A 16921-nucleotide genomic window follows, 5' to 3' on the forward strand; every position below is an offset into this window, starting at 1 on the left:
TTACTCAGAGCGTGGTTAATCAGGGGAATTTTTTGCTGTGAGCAGCTATGTAGGCACAGTCATTGGGTGTATTTAGGCCGTGATTGAAGAGTTCTTGATTTGCAAAGGCATCAAAGGATATAGGGTGTAAGCAGGGGAGTGGGATGGACTGGAAGAATTCGATCAGCCCATTATTAAATGGCGGAGCAGACTTGATAGGCCGAATGGCCTAATTCTTCCCTACTTCTTACGGTCTTATGGTCTAACACAGCTGCAGCACCAGTCTATGAGCTTAGCCCCCTGCTCGATTTACTTAACATTTATGACTGTACGGTTATGCACAGCTTCAAAGGCTCATTCAAGTTTACTGACGAGACCACTGTCGTAGAGCGAATGAAAAGTGGTGATGAATTAGCATACAGTAGAGAGATTGAAAATATTCCTGAGGCGTGCCATAACAACAAACTATTACAGAAGGAGGAAAGCCGAGATCTATGAACCAGACCTCATCTGGCAATCAAAGGTGCAAAGGGACAGCATTGTTTCATTGCTCGGTGTTATTCCTTCAGAGGAGACCAACTGTTCTGGGCCTAACACGTAACTCTAATGACCAGGAAAGCACTGCAGCACCTCTACTTCCTTTTGAATTCTTAAGGATTGGGCATTACATCGACAACTTTGCCGAGTTTCAGTACATGTGTAGTGGAGCGGTTATTGACCGACTGATGACTCTATCCCAGCCCAACGAAATGACGGACAACCTTGAACAGAACATCCTAGAAAAAGGATTGGATATCCCAGTCTATCACGGGTAAAGCCTTCAACACCATGAAACATATCTGCATGAAGAATTGTCACAGGAAATCAGCATCAATCAACAGGGACGCCACTATCCAGCACTTATGTTCTTCTCGTTGCATAATCAGGAAGAATATACAGCACCTTCAGGATTCACACAACTATCTTCAGGAACAGTTACTACTGTTCAAACATCCGCCTCTTGAACTGAAGGGAACATCTTCCCTCAACGTCACTTGCCCCGCCGTTGAAATATTCCCACAAGCTATCAACTCGCTTTCAATGACTCTTAATCTCATGTTCTTAAGATACATCTTTTGTATTAATCGTATTATTTCTTTTTGCATTTGGAATTCGTTATCTTTTGCAAACTGATTCAGCATCCACATTGGTATGGTCATTCATTGACTCTATTATGGTTGATTTTCTACTGTGGATTTTACGAACGTGCTCGGAAGAACGTGCACAACAGGGTTGGATATGGTAAGATATATTTACTTCAATAATGAACTTACTTTGAACATCAAACTTTCAATTGTGCCCATCATGTCAGAATGTCTGCAAAAATAAATGTGATTCACGAGGGGAAACGGGAAGATTGAAGGAAGAGCTATACTTGGCCGTAGTACACAAGCGTCAAACCAAGGAGATTGTGAATTAAATTTTGTTTGCTGTACCATAGACTAGACCTCTCAGTCATAATATTATTGTTCTAATCGCGAGTATATATCACCTGGTTGAACTGGAGAACAAATTAAACAACTCACCCATGACCATTATCTTTATTCTGTTGCTTTCTGGTGATGATATGCTTCTACTGGACACTGTGCGTGTGTAATCACAGGAGTAATCCCACGGAGCAACTCCTCCGTTTGCGATGGTGAACATCGCGCTGTTTCGCAGTGACAGCTTTTCCTTTACTAGGTGTCCATTGTTGTACAAGCGAAAGGTGTCACCGTAATATTCCTGATCAGTTTTCCGACAAGTAAGTATAACCGACTCATCTGACACATAGACCTTATCAGGTCTGTTACTTGATATTTGAGGTTTTTGTGGCCGATCTGCAAGGAAGGAAAATGAATTGATTCAGACTGTGCACAAGATACGTAATCAATGTTCTCATTAGCTCCCGTGCAAAACTCGTTGTGTGTAACTACATATTTCTCATGCATAATTACCATTATATAACTCGCCCCTTCTGAAGATATATTTGCAGAAATAGAATTTCCTGGAGGCAATAAGTGCCGTATGTCTGTACGCTTGAATGAATGATCCACAAGAAAGCTTTGCTAAGTTAAATGATTGCACCTCCAGAGTTATTGCCTTGTCAGCAAGCTGAAGCAGAGATCCAACCACAGACAACGTACAGTGCGCACTATAATATTCACAGAGTAGCAAATCCGGGGGGTGGGGGCAACAAAGTCGGCCTCAAAGTTCAGGAGGAGACTAAAATTGCCAGAGAAATCCAGAATCGGGCAATGGACAGAGTCGATATTGAGATGGACAGAGTTCAGATATCAATGCTGGAATGTCTCAGGAAAACTCACTGGCACAATCTGACAACAAACAGGTGAAAATGCAGGACTGAAATACACTGAGAAATAAACAGAGAGACAGATGATAGGTGCAGCTCAATGAGACCCAGGTGGCAGGAATACAAGTAATAATGAGAAACAGATGAGAGACGGAGTATTCTGTAATAGAGAGGCCGGAGGAGAGCAGGAGCGGGGACAGAAGAATGAGGCCATACAAAACCACAGGCTGACAGCTAAGGTAAAAGAAAAAAAAATGTGTTCAGCTGGAAGTACTGACAGACCTGCACGATTGCTGTTCGTGCCGGTTTTAGAGAAGGCAGAAATATAGGAAGACTTTACAGTTTCACACGACCCTAGGATTTGGTACAGGATAGAGAGCATCAGATGTTTGGATCATTGGGCTCCTTACCGCCGAAGGGGAGACTTGTACAGAAGAGACGGTTTGCAGCTGAGCTGGTGGGGACTATTATCCCATCGGAAAGTGCTGCTAGTGCTGCACGGGGCTGGGGGCAGTGTGTTGGTGAGGATGATCCTAGAGATTGCGGTGAATGGGAACTACGATGCCAGAACAGTTAGTGGAAATGTTGTGGAGTTAGATGTTGTTAGTACCTCAGACAAAGTCAGGAATCAAAATGTTGAGCATGGTGCACCAACGCCCTGAGCTACATAAACAGGATGTCCATCAAATAAGTGTTGTACGAAAGACAGATGTGCTCAGGGCATGGAACAACAGCTGGATGTTTGATATTGTAGCTATTAGTGAAACTTGTCTGCAGGATTGTAAACTCTTCATTCCGAGCTTCGGTTGCTTCTCCTCAATATTCTCCTGAACATTCCGAGGTTCAGGAGAATGAGGGGGTATCCCAGAGAAATATTCCGAAAGTTAAAAGGCATGAACAGATCAGATATGACAAAGTTATTTCCCATGGCAGAGGATTATAGGACAAGAAGGCACGACGTCAGGATTGAAGAACTGACATGCGGAGAAAGAGGCTGGTAAATCAGTGGAATTCATTGCCGTGAGCCGCTATGTAGGCCCAGTCATTGGGTGCATTTAAGGCAGTGATTGAAATATTCTTGATTAGCCAAGGCATCAAAGGGTATAGAGTGTAAGCAGGGGAGTGGGATGGACTGGAAGAATTCGATCAGCCCACTATTAAATGGCGGAGCAGACGCGATAGGCAAAATGGCGTAATTCTGCCCTACTTCTTATTGTCGTATGGTCTAACACAGCTGCAGCACCAGACTATGAGCTTAGCCCCCTGCTCGACTCACTTAACATTTATGACTCTACGGTTACGCATAGCTTCAATGTCTCATTCAAATTTACTGACGAGACCACTGTCTTAGAGCGAATGAAAAGTGGTGACGAATTAGCATACAGGAGAGAGATTGAAAACATGACTGAGGTGTGCATAACAACAAACTATTACAGAAGGAGGAAAGCAGACATCAATGAAGCAGACCTCATCAGACAGTCAATGTTCGAAAGGTTCAGCAGTGTTTCATTGCTCAGTGTTATTCCTTCAGAGAAGACCAACTGTTCTGGGCCTAACACGTAACTTTACTGACCAAGAAAGCACTGCAGCACCTCCACTTCCTTTTGAATTCTCAAGGATTTGGCATTTCATCTACAACTTTGACGAGTTTCTGTACATGTGTAGTGGAACGTTTATCGACTGACTGCTGACTGCATTCCAGCTCACCGAAATCACGGAAATCCTTGAATGGAACATCCTAGAAAAAGGATTGGATATCCCAGTCTATCACGGATGAAGCCTTCAGCACCACGAAACGTATCTGCACGAAGAATTGTCGCAGGAAATCAGCATCAATCATCAGGGACGCCACTCTCCAGCACTTACGTTCTTCTCGCTGCTTATTCAGGAAGAATGTACAGGACCCTCAGGATTCACACCACTATCTTCAGAAACAGTTACTACCCTTCAATCATCAGCCTCTAGAACCTAAGTGAACATCTTCCCTCAACGTCACTTGCCCCGCCCTTGAAATATTCCCACATGCTATCAACTCGCTTTCTATGACTCTTCATCTCATGTTCTTGAGAGGCATATTTTGTATTAATCGTATTATTTCTTTTTGCATTTGGAATTCGTTATCTTTTGCACACTGATTCAGCATCCACATTGGTATGGTCTTTCATTGATTCTATTATGGTTGATATTCTCCTGTGGATTCGGTGAGTGTGCTCGCAAGAAAGTGAACCGCAGGGTTGGATATGGTAACATATATTTACTTCAATAATGAACTTACTTTGAACGTCGAAATTTCAATTGTGTCCATCATGTCCGAATGTCTGCAAAAACCGTGATTCACGAGGGGAAGTGGGAAGCTTGAAGGAAGACGTATAATTGACCAGAATACACAAGCATCAAACCAAGGTGTGGTCTGAATGTAAATTTTGTTTGCTGTACCACAGGCTAGACCTCTCAGTCGTAATATTATTGTTCTAATCGCGCGCATATATCACCTGGTTGAACTGGAGAACAAATTAAACAACTCACCCACGACCGTTATCTTTATTCTGTCGCTTTCTAGTGATGATATGCTTCTACCGGACACCGTGCGCGTGTAATCACAGTAGTAATCCCTCGGAGCAATTCCTCCGTTTGTGATGGTGAACGTTGCGCTGTTTTGGTATGAAAGCTCTACATTTACTAGGTGTCCATCGTTGTACAAGCGAAAGGTGTCACTGGAATACTCCTGATCAGTTGTCTGACAAGTAAGTACAACCGACTCATCTGACAAATAGACCTTATCAGCTCTGTTACTTGATATTTGAGGTTTTTGTGGCCGAGCTGCAAGGAAAGAAAATGAATTGATTCAGACTGTGCACAAGATACGTAATCAATGTTCTCATTAGCTCCCATGCAAAGCTCGTTGTGTGCAACTACATATTTCTCATGCATAATTACCATTATATGACACGCCCCCTCTGAAGATGTATTTGCAGAAATAGAATTTCCTGGAGGCAATAAGTGCCGTATGTCTGTATGCTCGAATGAATGATCCACAAGAAAGCTTTGCTAAGTTAAATGATTGCACCTCCAGAGTTATTGCTTTGTCAGGAAGCTGAAGCAGAGATTCAACCACAGACCACGCACTATGATATTTACAGAGTAGCAAATCCAGGGGGTGGGGGCAACAAAGTCGGCTTCAAACTTCAGTTGGAGACTAAAAATTCCAGCGAAATCCAGAATCGGGCAATGGACAGAGTCGATATTGAGACGGACAGAGTTCAGATATCAATGCTGGAATGTCTCAGGAAAACTCACTGGCACAATCTGACAACAAACAGGTGAAAAGACAGGACTAAAATACACCGAGAAATAAACAGAGAGACAGATTATAGGTGGAGCACAATGAGACCCAGGTGGCAGGAATACAAGTAATAATGAGAAACAGATGAGAGATGGAGTACTCTGCAATACAGGGGCTGGAATAGCGCATGAGTGGGACAGAAGCAGATGGCAATACAAAACCACAAGCTGACAGCTGAAGGGGAAACAGAAAAAATAGGGAGTTCAGAAGGAGGTACTGACAGTCCTGCACGATTGCTGCTCGTGCCATGTTTTAGTGATGGCAGAAATAAGAGGAATTTTCATTTTAACATGTGGCCGACGATTTGGTACAGGAGGAAGAGCATGAGATGTTTGGTTCATTGGGCTCCTTACCATCGAAGATGAGACCTGTACAGAAGAGACGGTTTGCAGCTGAGCTGGTTGGGACTAATATCCCATCGGAATGTTTTGCTCGTGCTGCACAGTGCTGGGGGCAGTGCGTTGGTGAGGATGATCCTAGAGATTGCGGTGAATGGGAACTACGTGTGAGAACAGTTAGTGGAAAGGTTGTGGAGTTAGATGTTGTTAGTACCTTAGACAAAGTCAGGAATCAAAATGTTGAGCATGGTGCACTTACACCCTGAGCTACATAAACAGTATATCCATGAAATAAGTGTCGTACGAATGACAGATGTGCTCAGGGCATGGAACAACAGCTGGATGTTTGATATTGTAGCTATTAGTGAAACTTGTCTGCAGGATTGGAAACTCTGCATTCCGAGCTTCGGTTGCTTCTCCTGAACATTCTCCCGAACATTCCGAGGTTCAGGAGAATGAGGGGGTATCTCAGAGAAATATTCCGAATGTTAAAAGCCCTGAATAGATCAGATATGATGAAGTTATTTCCCATGGCAGAGGATTATAGGACAAGAGGGCATGACGTCAGGATTGAAGAACTGAGATACAGAGAAATTAGTTTAATCAGAGGGTGGTAAATCAGTGGAATTCGTTGCCGTGAGCAGCTATGTAGGCCCAGTCATTGGGTGCATTTAAGGCCGTGATACAAAAGTTCTTGATTAGCCAAGGCATCAAAGAGCAGAGAGTGTAAGCAGGGGAGTGGGATGGACTGGAAGAATTAGCATACAGGAGAGGGATTGAAAATATTCTTGAGGCGTGCCATAACAACAAACTATTACAGAAGGAGGAAAGCAGAGATCTATGAACCAGACATCATCTGACAATCAAAGGTGCAAAGGGACAGCATTGTTTCATTGCTCGGTGTTATTCCTTCAGAGGAGACCAACTGTTCTGGGCCTAACACGTAACTTTACTGACCAAGAAATCACTGCAGCACCTCTGCTTCTTTTTGAATTCTCAAGGATTGGGCATTTCATCTACAACTTTGCCGAGTTTCAGTACATGCGTAGTGGAGCGTTTATTGACTGACTGCTGACTCTATCCCAGCTCACCGAAATCACGGACAACCTTGAACGGAACATCCTAGAAAAAGGATTGGATATCCCAGTCTATCACAGGTAAAGCCTTCAACACCACAAAACATACCTGCACGAAGAATTATGGCAGGAAATCAGCATCAATCATCAGGGATGCCACTATCCAGCACTTACGTTCTTCTCGCTGCATAATCAGGAAGAATGTACAGCACCCTCAGAATTCACACCACTATCTTCAGGAACAGTTACTACCCTTCAATCATCAGCCTCTTGAACTTAAGGGAACATCTTCCCTCAACGTCATTTGCCCCGCCCTTGGAATATACCCACAAGCTATCAACTCGCTTTCAATGACTCTTCATCTCATGTTGTTAAGATACATCGTTTGTATTATTTGTATTATTTCTCTTTTTGTATTTGGAATTCGTTGTCTTTTGCACACTGATTCAGCATCCACATTGGTATGGTCGGTCATTGATTCTATTATGGTTGAAATTCTACTGTGGATTCTTTGAATGTGCTCGCAAGAACGTGTACCACAGGATTGGATATGGTGACATATATTTACTTCAATTATGAACTTACTTTGAACATCGAAATTTCAATTGTGTCCATCATGTCCGAATGTCTGCAAAAACCGTGACTGACGAGGGGAAATGGGAAGATTGAAGGAAGACGTATAATTGACCAGAATACACAAGCATCAAACCAAGGTGGGTCTGAATGTAAATTTTGTTTGCTGTACCGCAGGCTAGACCTCTCAGTCGTAATATTATTGTTCTAATCGCGAGCATATATCACCTGGTTGAACGGGAGAACAAATTAAACAACTCACCCACGACCGTTATCTTTATTCTGTCGCTTTCTGGTGATGATATGCTTCTACCGGACAGCTTGCGCGTGTAATCACAGTAATAATCCCTCGGAGCAACTCCTCCGTTTGAGATGGTGAACGTTGCGCTGTTTCGGTATGAAAGCTCTTCATTTAATAGGTATCCATCGTTGTACAAGCGAAAGGTGTCACCGGAATATTCCTGATCAGTTGTCTGACAAGTAAGTACAACCGACTCATCTGACAAATAGACCATGTCAGGTCGGTTATTTGATATTCGAGGTTTTTGTGGCCGAGCTGCAAAGAAAGAAAATGATTTGATTCAGACTGTGCACAAGATACGTAATCAATATTCTCATTAGCTCCCGGGCAAAGCTCGTTGTGTGCAACTATATATTTCTCATGCATAATTACCATTATATAACACGCCCCCTCTGAAGATGTGTTTGCAGAAATAGAATTTCCTGCAGGCAATAAGTGCCGTATGTCTGTACGCTTGAATGAATGATCCACAAGAAAGCTTTGCTAAGTTAAATGATTGCACCTCCAGAGTTATTGCTTTGTCAGGAAGCTGAAGCAGAGATCCAACCACAGACCACACACTATGATATTTACAGAGTGGCAAATCCGGGGGGTGGGGGCAACAAAGTCGGCGTCAATGTTCAGTTGGAGACTAAAAATTCCAGCGAAATCCAGAATCGGGCAATGGACAGAGTCGATATTGAGACGGACAGAGTTCAGATATCAATGCTGGAATGTCTCAGGAAAACTCACTGGCACAATCTGACAACAAACAGGTGAAAAGACAGGACTAAAATACACCGAGAAATAAACAGAGAGACAGATTATAGGTGGAGCACAATGAGACCCAGGTGGCAGGAATACAAGTAATAATGAGAAACAGATGAGAGATGGAGTACTCTGCAATACAGGGGCTGGAATAGCGCATGAGTGGGACAGAAGCAGATGGCAATACAAAACCACAAGCTGACAGCTGAAGGGGAAACAGAAAAAATAGGGAGTTCAGAAGGAGGTACTGACAGTCCTGCACGATTGCTGCTCGTGCCATGTTTTAGTGATGGCAGAAATAAGAGGAATTTTCATTTTAACATGTGGCCGACGATTTGGTACAGGAGGAAGAGCATGAGATGTTTGGTTCATTGGGCTCCTTACCATCGAAGATGAGACCTGTACAGAAGAGACGGTTTGCAGCTGAGCTGGTTGGGACTAATATCCCATCGGAATGTTTTGCTCGTGCTGCACAGTGCTGGGGGCAGTGCGTTGGTGAGGATGATCCTAGAGATTGCGGTGAATGGGAACTACGTGTGAGAACAGTTAGTGGAAAGGTTGTGGAGTTAGATGTTGTTAGTACCTTAGACAAAGTCAGGAATCAAAATGTTGAGCATGGTGCACTTACGCCCTGAGCTACATAAACAGTATATCCATGAAATAAGTGTCGTACGAAAGACAGATGTGCTCTGGACATAGAACAACAGCTGGATCTTTGATATTGTAGCTATTAGTGAAACTTGGTTGCAAGACTGGAAACTCTACATTCCGAGCTTCGGTTATTTTGGACACAGCAGAGCGTGAGCGTTTGAAGGATCAGGGGTGGTGTTTCTAGTCTGAGGAAATGTCACAGCAGTGCTGTAAGGACAGACTGGAGAACTTGTTTAGTGAGGCTTTATGGGTGGAGCTTAGGAATAAGAAAGATATAACCACGTTGACAGGGTGATATGATAGACCCCCCCCCCCCACAACAGTCTGAGCAATTTAGAAGAACAAATTTGTAGAAAGATTGCAGATTGTTGCAGGAAATAGGGTTGTTATAGGATAGGATTGTAACTTTCCACATATTTGCTGGGAATCCCGTTCCGTAAAATGACTGGATGGGAGACAGTTTGTGAAATACGTTCAGGAATGACACCTGAATCAATGCTTAAAAGCCTCAAGGAGACACTCTGCAATACTTAGTCTGCCATAAGGAAATTAGATATGGCAGGTGACAGAAGTCTGTGCAGGGTAACAGTTTGCATCTAGTGAGCATAATGCATCAGTTTCAGAGTAAATCTGGAAAATAGATAGGCCTGGTGCTATCTACTAGGTCGAGATCCTAAATTAGTGAAAGGCCAATTATTTTGGTATCAGAAAGGATCTGGCAAGAGTGGATTGGGACAGGCAGTTTCCCGGCAAAAGTGTATTTGGGAAGTTGGATGTCTGCAGAAGTGAAAACTAGAGAGGGAAAAGCCTGTACGTGCTTGTCAGAATAAACGGTAACGATAATAGATGCAGGGAAAGGAAACTAGTGTGGATAAACAAAATATATTGATTCATCGGCTTTCTTTAGCAGACGTGGTGACAAAGAATCCTGAGAGCTTTAACAGGTATGATCAGAGCGAAACAATTGCAAGTGACAAAACTTGTCCTCTGGAAGATCAGTATGGTATTCCATGCGTGGCACCAAAAGAGCTGGTGGAGATCTCAAATCAATTTTTTGCACTGTATTTACCAAGGAGATACATACAGATGGCATCAACTTCATGGCTTGCAACGGGATCTGGATCAGATGGAAGATGGTGCAGAAAATTGCAAGTTGTTGCCATTCGATAGCACCAGCCAAGGTAGGTGAATGGTTGGGAACTGATGAGTGCGATAGAGCAAAGATGTATAGGGATCACCGTACATAATTCACTTCAAGTAGTGTCACAGATTGATACTATCAGAAAAATAAGGTTTTGGCATATTTGTCTTCATAAATCAAACTAAGCACTTGATATGGGATCTTATACTGAAGGTGCATAAGACATTGCTGAGTGCTAATTTGTAGAGTAGTGTGCACTTTTGTTCCCCTACAGGACAGATATAAGTAAGTTTGAAAGATCACAGCTATATAAAAAAAGAATTCATACTGCGCACAGATGACACAAAATCAAGTTTTCTAAAAGAAAATCAAAAGAAAGTCATCATTAGATGATATCCGTCGCCTAAGATATACTCTACCAAGTGCAGGCGTCAATACGCAAAATTCATCCTAATGTTGAGAACCTGTGCCACGGATAGCTGCTTAACTGTTGTGGCAACGTGCAACCATTCTGTGCTGCTGAATGGAATATTATCACAACGTCAGTTGTTTTGTTATCATAATTATCGAAACTGATGGCATGAACATCGATTTCAGCAACTTACTGTATCATTATCTCGCCTTTTCCCACCCCTTTTCTTTAATTCCTCACTCTAGCCTCTTACCTCTTGTCTAACACCACCCCATGATGTCCCTCCTCCTTTTTCTGCCATAGTCCACAGTCCTCCAGTACGAGGTTCCTTTTTCTCCAGCCTTTCTTTTTTCCATCTATCTGTAATTTAATTAGCAATACGGCGCTGAGTAGTCCCGTCTGACACTTACAGCTGCTATGATATTGCAACAGGCGTCCCCTCTGAGGTTGATCTTGCCTAGGATATTTAAATGTTTATATTCAACTCCACCCTGTGAATAATAAACACCTGATCAGTTAATGCAATTTCAACACCCTTTAGAGATCATACATTGCATAGCAGACGTCTGTTCCCTTTTACAATTTGTAGAGAATTTGGTTTCTTTTGAGTTGATATAAAACACATATCCTAAGAATGTAGACTGCACGTGTTCCAATGTAACCTTATACATTTCTCTTTGTGTGACATAGATGGGTCCTATATCAGAATTTCTGTTGATTATGTTTAGAATGGAATTTATTGTGGAAATTCCTTTGTATGTACCTGTGAATTTGTAACCTCTGCTGCCGATTGCTGGGAAAACCCTGTGTCCAATTTGATTCTTCTTATTGACCTTTTCAAACAATCTCTCCGAAATTAATGCACTCTTCATCTACACTATCTTATATTCTATCTATTTTATCTCCCTGAAAAGCCATTTCCATGAACTGAACCAGGGATAGCAGTTCTCCCTGTGGTTTACTCTTGATAGCTCCAGGTTTATGTGAATCATATCAGAGCCGTGGAAAAATTGAGACACCAGATAATGTTCGTTTGATCGAGTAACACCGACCAAACAGCAAGATAGAACTCCGGCATTCAAGAAATAATCTATAACATTTATTGTATTATTATCATAATTTACCAAATTGTTGGCATGGACAGCAATTTCTGCAACTTCCTGTAACATTTTTCCGCCATTCTCCTTCTTCAATTCCTCACTCCAGCCTCTTACCTCTTGCTGTCACATGTCTATCACATTCCGTGATGTCCCGCCTTCTTCCATTTAACACATAGTCCACTCTCCTCCCCTATCAGATTTTTTCTCCAGGCCTCTCCCATCTGTCTATAATGTATTTAGCGATATGGCGCGGTATCGGCCTTTCATGTCCGATTCTGTCACTTGCGTCGGTTTTGGGATTATTCTTGCCTAGGACTTTTAAGATGTTTATCTTGAACTCTACCCTGTGAGTAACAAAGCCCACATAATTTTATGCAATTTCAGTTTCCTTTAGACATCTTATATTTCATAGCTGATGCATGTTACCTTTTACAAGTTGGCTAGAATTCGTTTTTTTTTTGGGGGGGATTGGGTAAAGCACATATGCTAAGGATTTAGACTGCACAGGTTCCAATGTACACTATACATTCCTCTTCTCGTGCCGTTGATGGGTTCTATAGCAGCATTTGCGTTCATTACCCTGGCATGCTCAGAATTAAATTATTGCAGAAATTCCTTTATATGGAACTTTGGAATTATAACCTCTATTTTCCAATGTTGAGAAAATTTTGTGTCCAATCTGATCTTTCACATTGATCCTTATTAACAATTTCTCCTTAAGAATGCACTCTGCATCTGTAATGCTATCTTATAATCTTTCCTCCTTATTTCCCTAAAATATCATTTCCATGAACTCAGTGAAGGAACAGCAGTTGCCCGTGATGCTTGCTCTTGATAGCAGTAGGTTTGCATTAACCATATCAGAGCCGTAGAAAAATTAGAGACAGCAGATATTTAGGTTTGATCACATAATACGTCGAAGAAACGGCAAGATAGAACAATTAATAGCGTTTATCACTCACCTAGATCATTTTCTCCCTGGGCCTTCACGACCACTGCAAATAGAAAGTTATAATATATTACATCAATTGCACATCATACCTGCCGTAACTTCCTATTGGCAGTGCCCTCTTCTCACAATCGCGATTCACAGTCCTCCCCATCTGATCAAACAGCAGCTTTAAAACGTTGATGTCTGTCAATCAGGCACTCGCTCTGCTGGAGATTCTTCGCCCCAAAAAACAGAATCATGATGGAAACAGAACGACCAGTGCGTGTATGGAGTCATTTAGTTATTCCATGACCCCACTCGTATCTCAAAGATACAATTTCACCGTAACCACGCCATTATGTAAATATCTGGATCTGATCATCTGCTAACATAATAAATAAAAGTCGCGAACAGACACAAAAACAAAATATACACACGATCATGGTCAATCGAATCACATCGTTGCCTGCAGATTAAGCAAATACTAAAAACACAAAGATTCCCAGTATTTCCAAGCGATGTAACTGATAATTTAGATTAGATTCAACTTTATTGTCATTGTGCCGAGTGCAGATACAAAGCCAATTTGCACCATTTATGGGAAGGAGAGTTCGGTCATGGCGTATATAACCTGTACACATTAAAAGTCTCTTTCCATATCTATCTATCAATCTATCTATCTATCTACATTTCTATCCAGCCAGATTTTACTCAGTTATTTGGTTGGCCGGGACTCAGAGGAGACCAGCGGGTAGCGCGACAGTCTGGTAACAAAACGTTTTTGACCTGACCTCCAGGCTCGTCGTAAAACGTTACAATCAAAGAGCAACCCGAGCTACCAATCATATCTTCCATCTGTCTGTCTCTCTGTTTGTCTGTCTGTCGAACAATCAACCTATTTATCTATCTTTCTAACTATCTTTCTATTTGTCTATCTATCTACCTCGCCATCTCTCTCTCTCTGTCTACCTATCTATCTGCCTGTCTATCTATCTAACCATCTCTCACTCTCTACCTACGTAACCATCTATCCGTCTGTCCATTTATCTACTTACTTCTCTATCTCTCTGTTTAATTAAGGTTCAGCAACCTGAATAAATTTTGTTTGAAAAGCCTCATCACGTGATGTGGACTAAACGAGGACTATCTGAAGCACATTTGTATTTGCACGAAACGTAGCAAATATTTACTTCAATTTCTTTGGAGTAATTATATCCGTTTGGACTGTGAGAGCGAAAGCGTTTCTTCTCACACCGTCATCCTTCCTTGCAGCCAACCTTCCTTGCATTTAAACATGCTGGATAAAATTATGCACGGATCTGTTTGCTCTGAGAGAGAGCTGGAGCAAGTGAAACGGCGAAGTGAGGAGAGGAAAGCAAAGTGTTAACCAGATTGACAGTAAGGCGGTACATTGGTTTAAACAGGGGTGGGAGTACTTGTTGAAACGTTACTTTTTCTTAGAAGCACTAAATTCGAATGCGGGCATATTAGTTAATCCCACATTTCGCAACAAATGTTAAATGCAGAAGTTTAACAAGTAACTATTGTAGAGCTTCAGCATTGTCATTATTAGCTACATTTTTCTTCCCCGTTCTGTGAAAATACCTCCTTCAATTAGTAATGTCGAAGATATTGAAGAGGTTATATGCAAAGATTTAGAAAAAATCATTTGTGCAAGTGACTGTTGGATATTACTTTTCCAATTTCTGAGGCTCGTTTCAGCAGTGCATGATCGCGTGACTCATCTACAGGAAACAGGGAAGTAAAAGTAATGATTGACATTGAAAGTGGATGATTTGATAGCAAATGATTTATAGCCCTGGGAGTAAGTTTGCTGCCTCTCGTGAAATTGTTGTGCGTCTGAAAATGTTGCAACTAGACGCTGAGGGCAGATTAATTTTCTCTAACCTCATCCTTTTCGCACGACAGATTCTCTTTCTCTTCATTGCATCTATCAACCTGTCTTTCTTCCTTCCTTTCTTGAATTTCGTTCTTTTGTCTGCCTCAGTCTCTCTGTTTCTTCTTTTCATTCTTTCTCTCATACTTCATTTCTTTCTCACTTCCTTTTTTGCTCTTCGTTCTTTCGCTATTTTCATCTTTCTCTCTTCTTTTGTTTCCTCTTCATTTCTTCTCATCCCTGTCATCCAAAATCACTTTATCCATGAAAGGATTTAGTTTTGTTGAAAATTACGGGAGCATCTGGTATTCTGAATGGAAATAAGTTGTTCGTTGTCTAAAAGATAACTGATTATTTCAGTAGGTCGGTGTGACACTATGTTTTCTAAAGCATCCTGGGTTCTCACCCCTCTGCCTGTCTATCTCTCGGTGAGGCGCCTTTGCAGACACAGTAAGGAAGTGAGTTTAGATGCGTTTTAGGGTATACCAAATCTCTTAGAGATATTCCATGTGTTCTGTAGTGTCACATAAATCTTCTGGATGATACACAGGAAAGAAAAAAAAAACAACGGTAAAATTTTAATGAAAAAAATAAAGCGTTCAACTGATAGTTTTAACCTGTAGCGTTAATCTAGAAAGCTATGATAACGGCAATCAGTGGCTTTATCTCAGTCAAGTTCTGATGCAAAGAAGACCGCGCCGTCGCAAAAAGGTTTCACAGAACAATCAACGGAAAACTATTTTCAGAAATATCCGGTCTCTGTATTTAATGTATGTTCGTCACTGTGTAAATTGCTGGTCACAAGAGGAGGTTGTTGCACACAATTGCTTCCGACTAACAGTGCTCATTTCACAGAACTGAACGTGGAGTCAGTAATTGTTTCTGACAATTTTTCTGTAAATTTGACCTCTGCGACGATGTTATCGCAGCTCCAGTAACCGGGATCTGCTGTTTGCTGGACTTTATTTCTATGCTCTACTGACTTCCGTCTATGAACCACTGATCGGTTGATCGTGACTGCGTCGTTTCCACAGTTTGATTTGTCAATAATCACGTTAATACCCATTCTGCAGAATTACAACTGTATCAACAAACTATCAAAGCAATAGTTTTACTTTTTTAAACAAAAATTTCCGATGCGTCTATTTCTGGTGATGCAGTAGAGAATTGCAATAATCTGGAAACCGAACTATTTTAGAATTCGTTTTTTAAAATATTTTCTTACCCCTTATTGGTGGAGTTCATGTGCACTTTTCTCTCCATCTTGGGTCCTTTACCAGAAGCCGGGGACCTTGAGGGTTCGGCGCAGTATCCTTGCTGTTCCCAGTAGTGCTCTCTTCTGGACCGAGATCTCAGATACTGTTTCCGGGACTTGATGGAAAGACTCTCCTTGTCCAGGTGGCACAGCTCCAAGTGCTTCTCTCACCACCGGTGTTACTCTGGCTATAACCTTCCACACTCTTTCTGTCTGCTCTTTCAACCTCTGGTATTTCTCCAAGTTCTCACATTCTTTCGTCCTGATGTTACTATCATTCGGGATTGGCATGTCTATTACTATTGCTTTCTTCTGTTCCCAGTACCTGTTTATCAGTCGGTGTTTGAAAGTCCCACACCCACTTAGATTTGTCAATCTCCACTACATTCTCGGGTGTTTGCTATTTGGATTTGGGAGTGTCCACTTCCTGTAACTTGATTCTGCTGCTCGGTGAATGTTGTCCCTGCCTGCATCTTGCATCCTGCTACTACCTGCTGGATGGTTTCCGCGGATTCCTTGCACAGTCTGCATCTTGGGTCTTGTCTGGAGTGAAAGACTTCTGCTTCTAATGTTGCTGTGCTCAGCGCCTGTTCTTGTGCAGCCATAAGCAGCGTCTCAGTTCTACCCTCAGTCTGCCATTTCCAGTCATTGGTAGGAATTTCTTATGTCAGCCACCTCTGGTATCTAGCGATTGTACATCACGTGCAGTGGTTTTTCCTGCCATGGCCTCTGATCCTCTGGCTCTCTTCAATTACACACATGTCCCCTGCCTGCTGTCTGAGTTATTCTCCTAGCTGGTCGTCCATCGATGCCAGTTTCCTGACATCTTCACAGATGTTTGGCAT

General features: G+C 42.0%; 1 protein-coding gene across 1 annotated transcript; it reads right to left on the minus strand.

The window, feature by feature from the left end:
• Positions 1 to 299: 299 nt before the first annotated feature.
• On the minus strand, positions 300 to 13770 carry LOC140715761 (uncharacterized). Its single transcript, XM_073028132.1, has 6 exons — positions 13716 to 13770; positions 12956 to 12988; positions 7904 to 8197; positions 4838 to 5131; positions 1545 to 1838; positions 300 to 358 (listed from the first exon to the last, which is right to left on the minus strand). Exons 1-6 carry the CDS (start codon positions 13768 to 13770, stop codon positions 300 to 302), a joined length of 1029 nt encoding a protein of 342 aa, XP_072884233.1.
• Positions 13771 to 16921: the final 3151 nt, after the last annotated feature.

This window comes from Hemitrygon akajei, chromosome 24 (assembly GCF_048418815.1).
Source record: "Hemitrygon akajei chromosome 24, sHemAka1.3, whole genome shotgun sequence".
NCBI lineage: Eukaryota > Metazoa > Chordata > Chondrichthyes > Myliobatiformes > Dasyatidae > Hemitrygon > Hemitrygon akajei.

Bases quoted from the DNA above. Each gene is read 5' to 3' on its own strand.
- LOC140715761 (XM_073028132.1), bottom strand. From the start codon at position 13,770: ATGATTGGTAGCTCGGGTTGCTCTTTGATTGTAACGTTTTACGACGAG. The intron at 5,132-7,903 runs GTGAGTTGTTTA...CTTTCCTTGCAG, and splicing joins AATAAAGATAACGGTCGTGG to CTCGGCCACAAAAACCTCAA. The intron at 359-1,544 runs GTGAGTTGTTTA...GCTCTACGACAG, and splicing joins AATAAAGATAATGGTCATGG to TGGTCTCGTCAGTAAACTTG.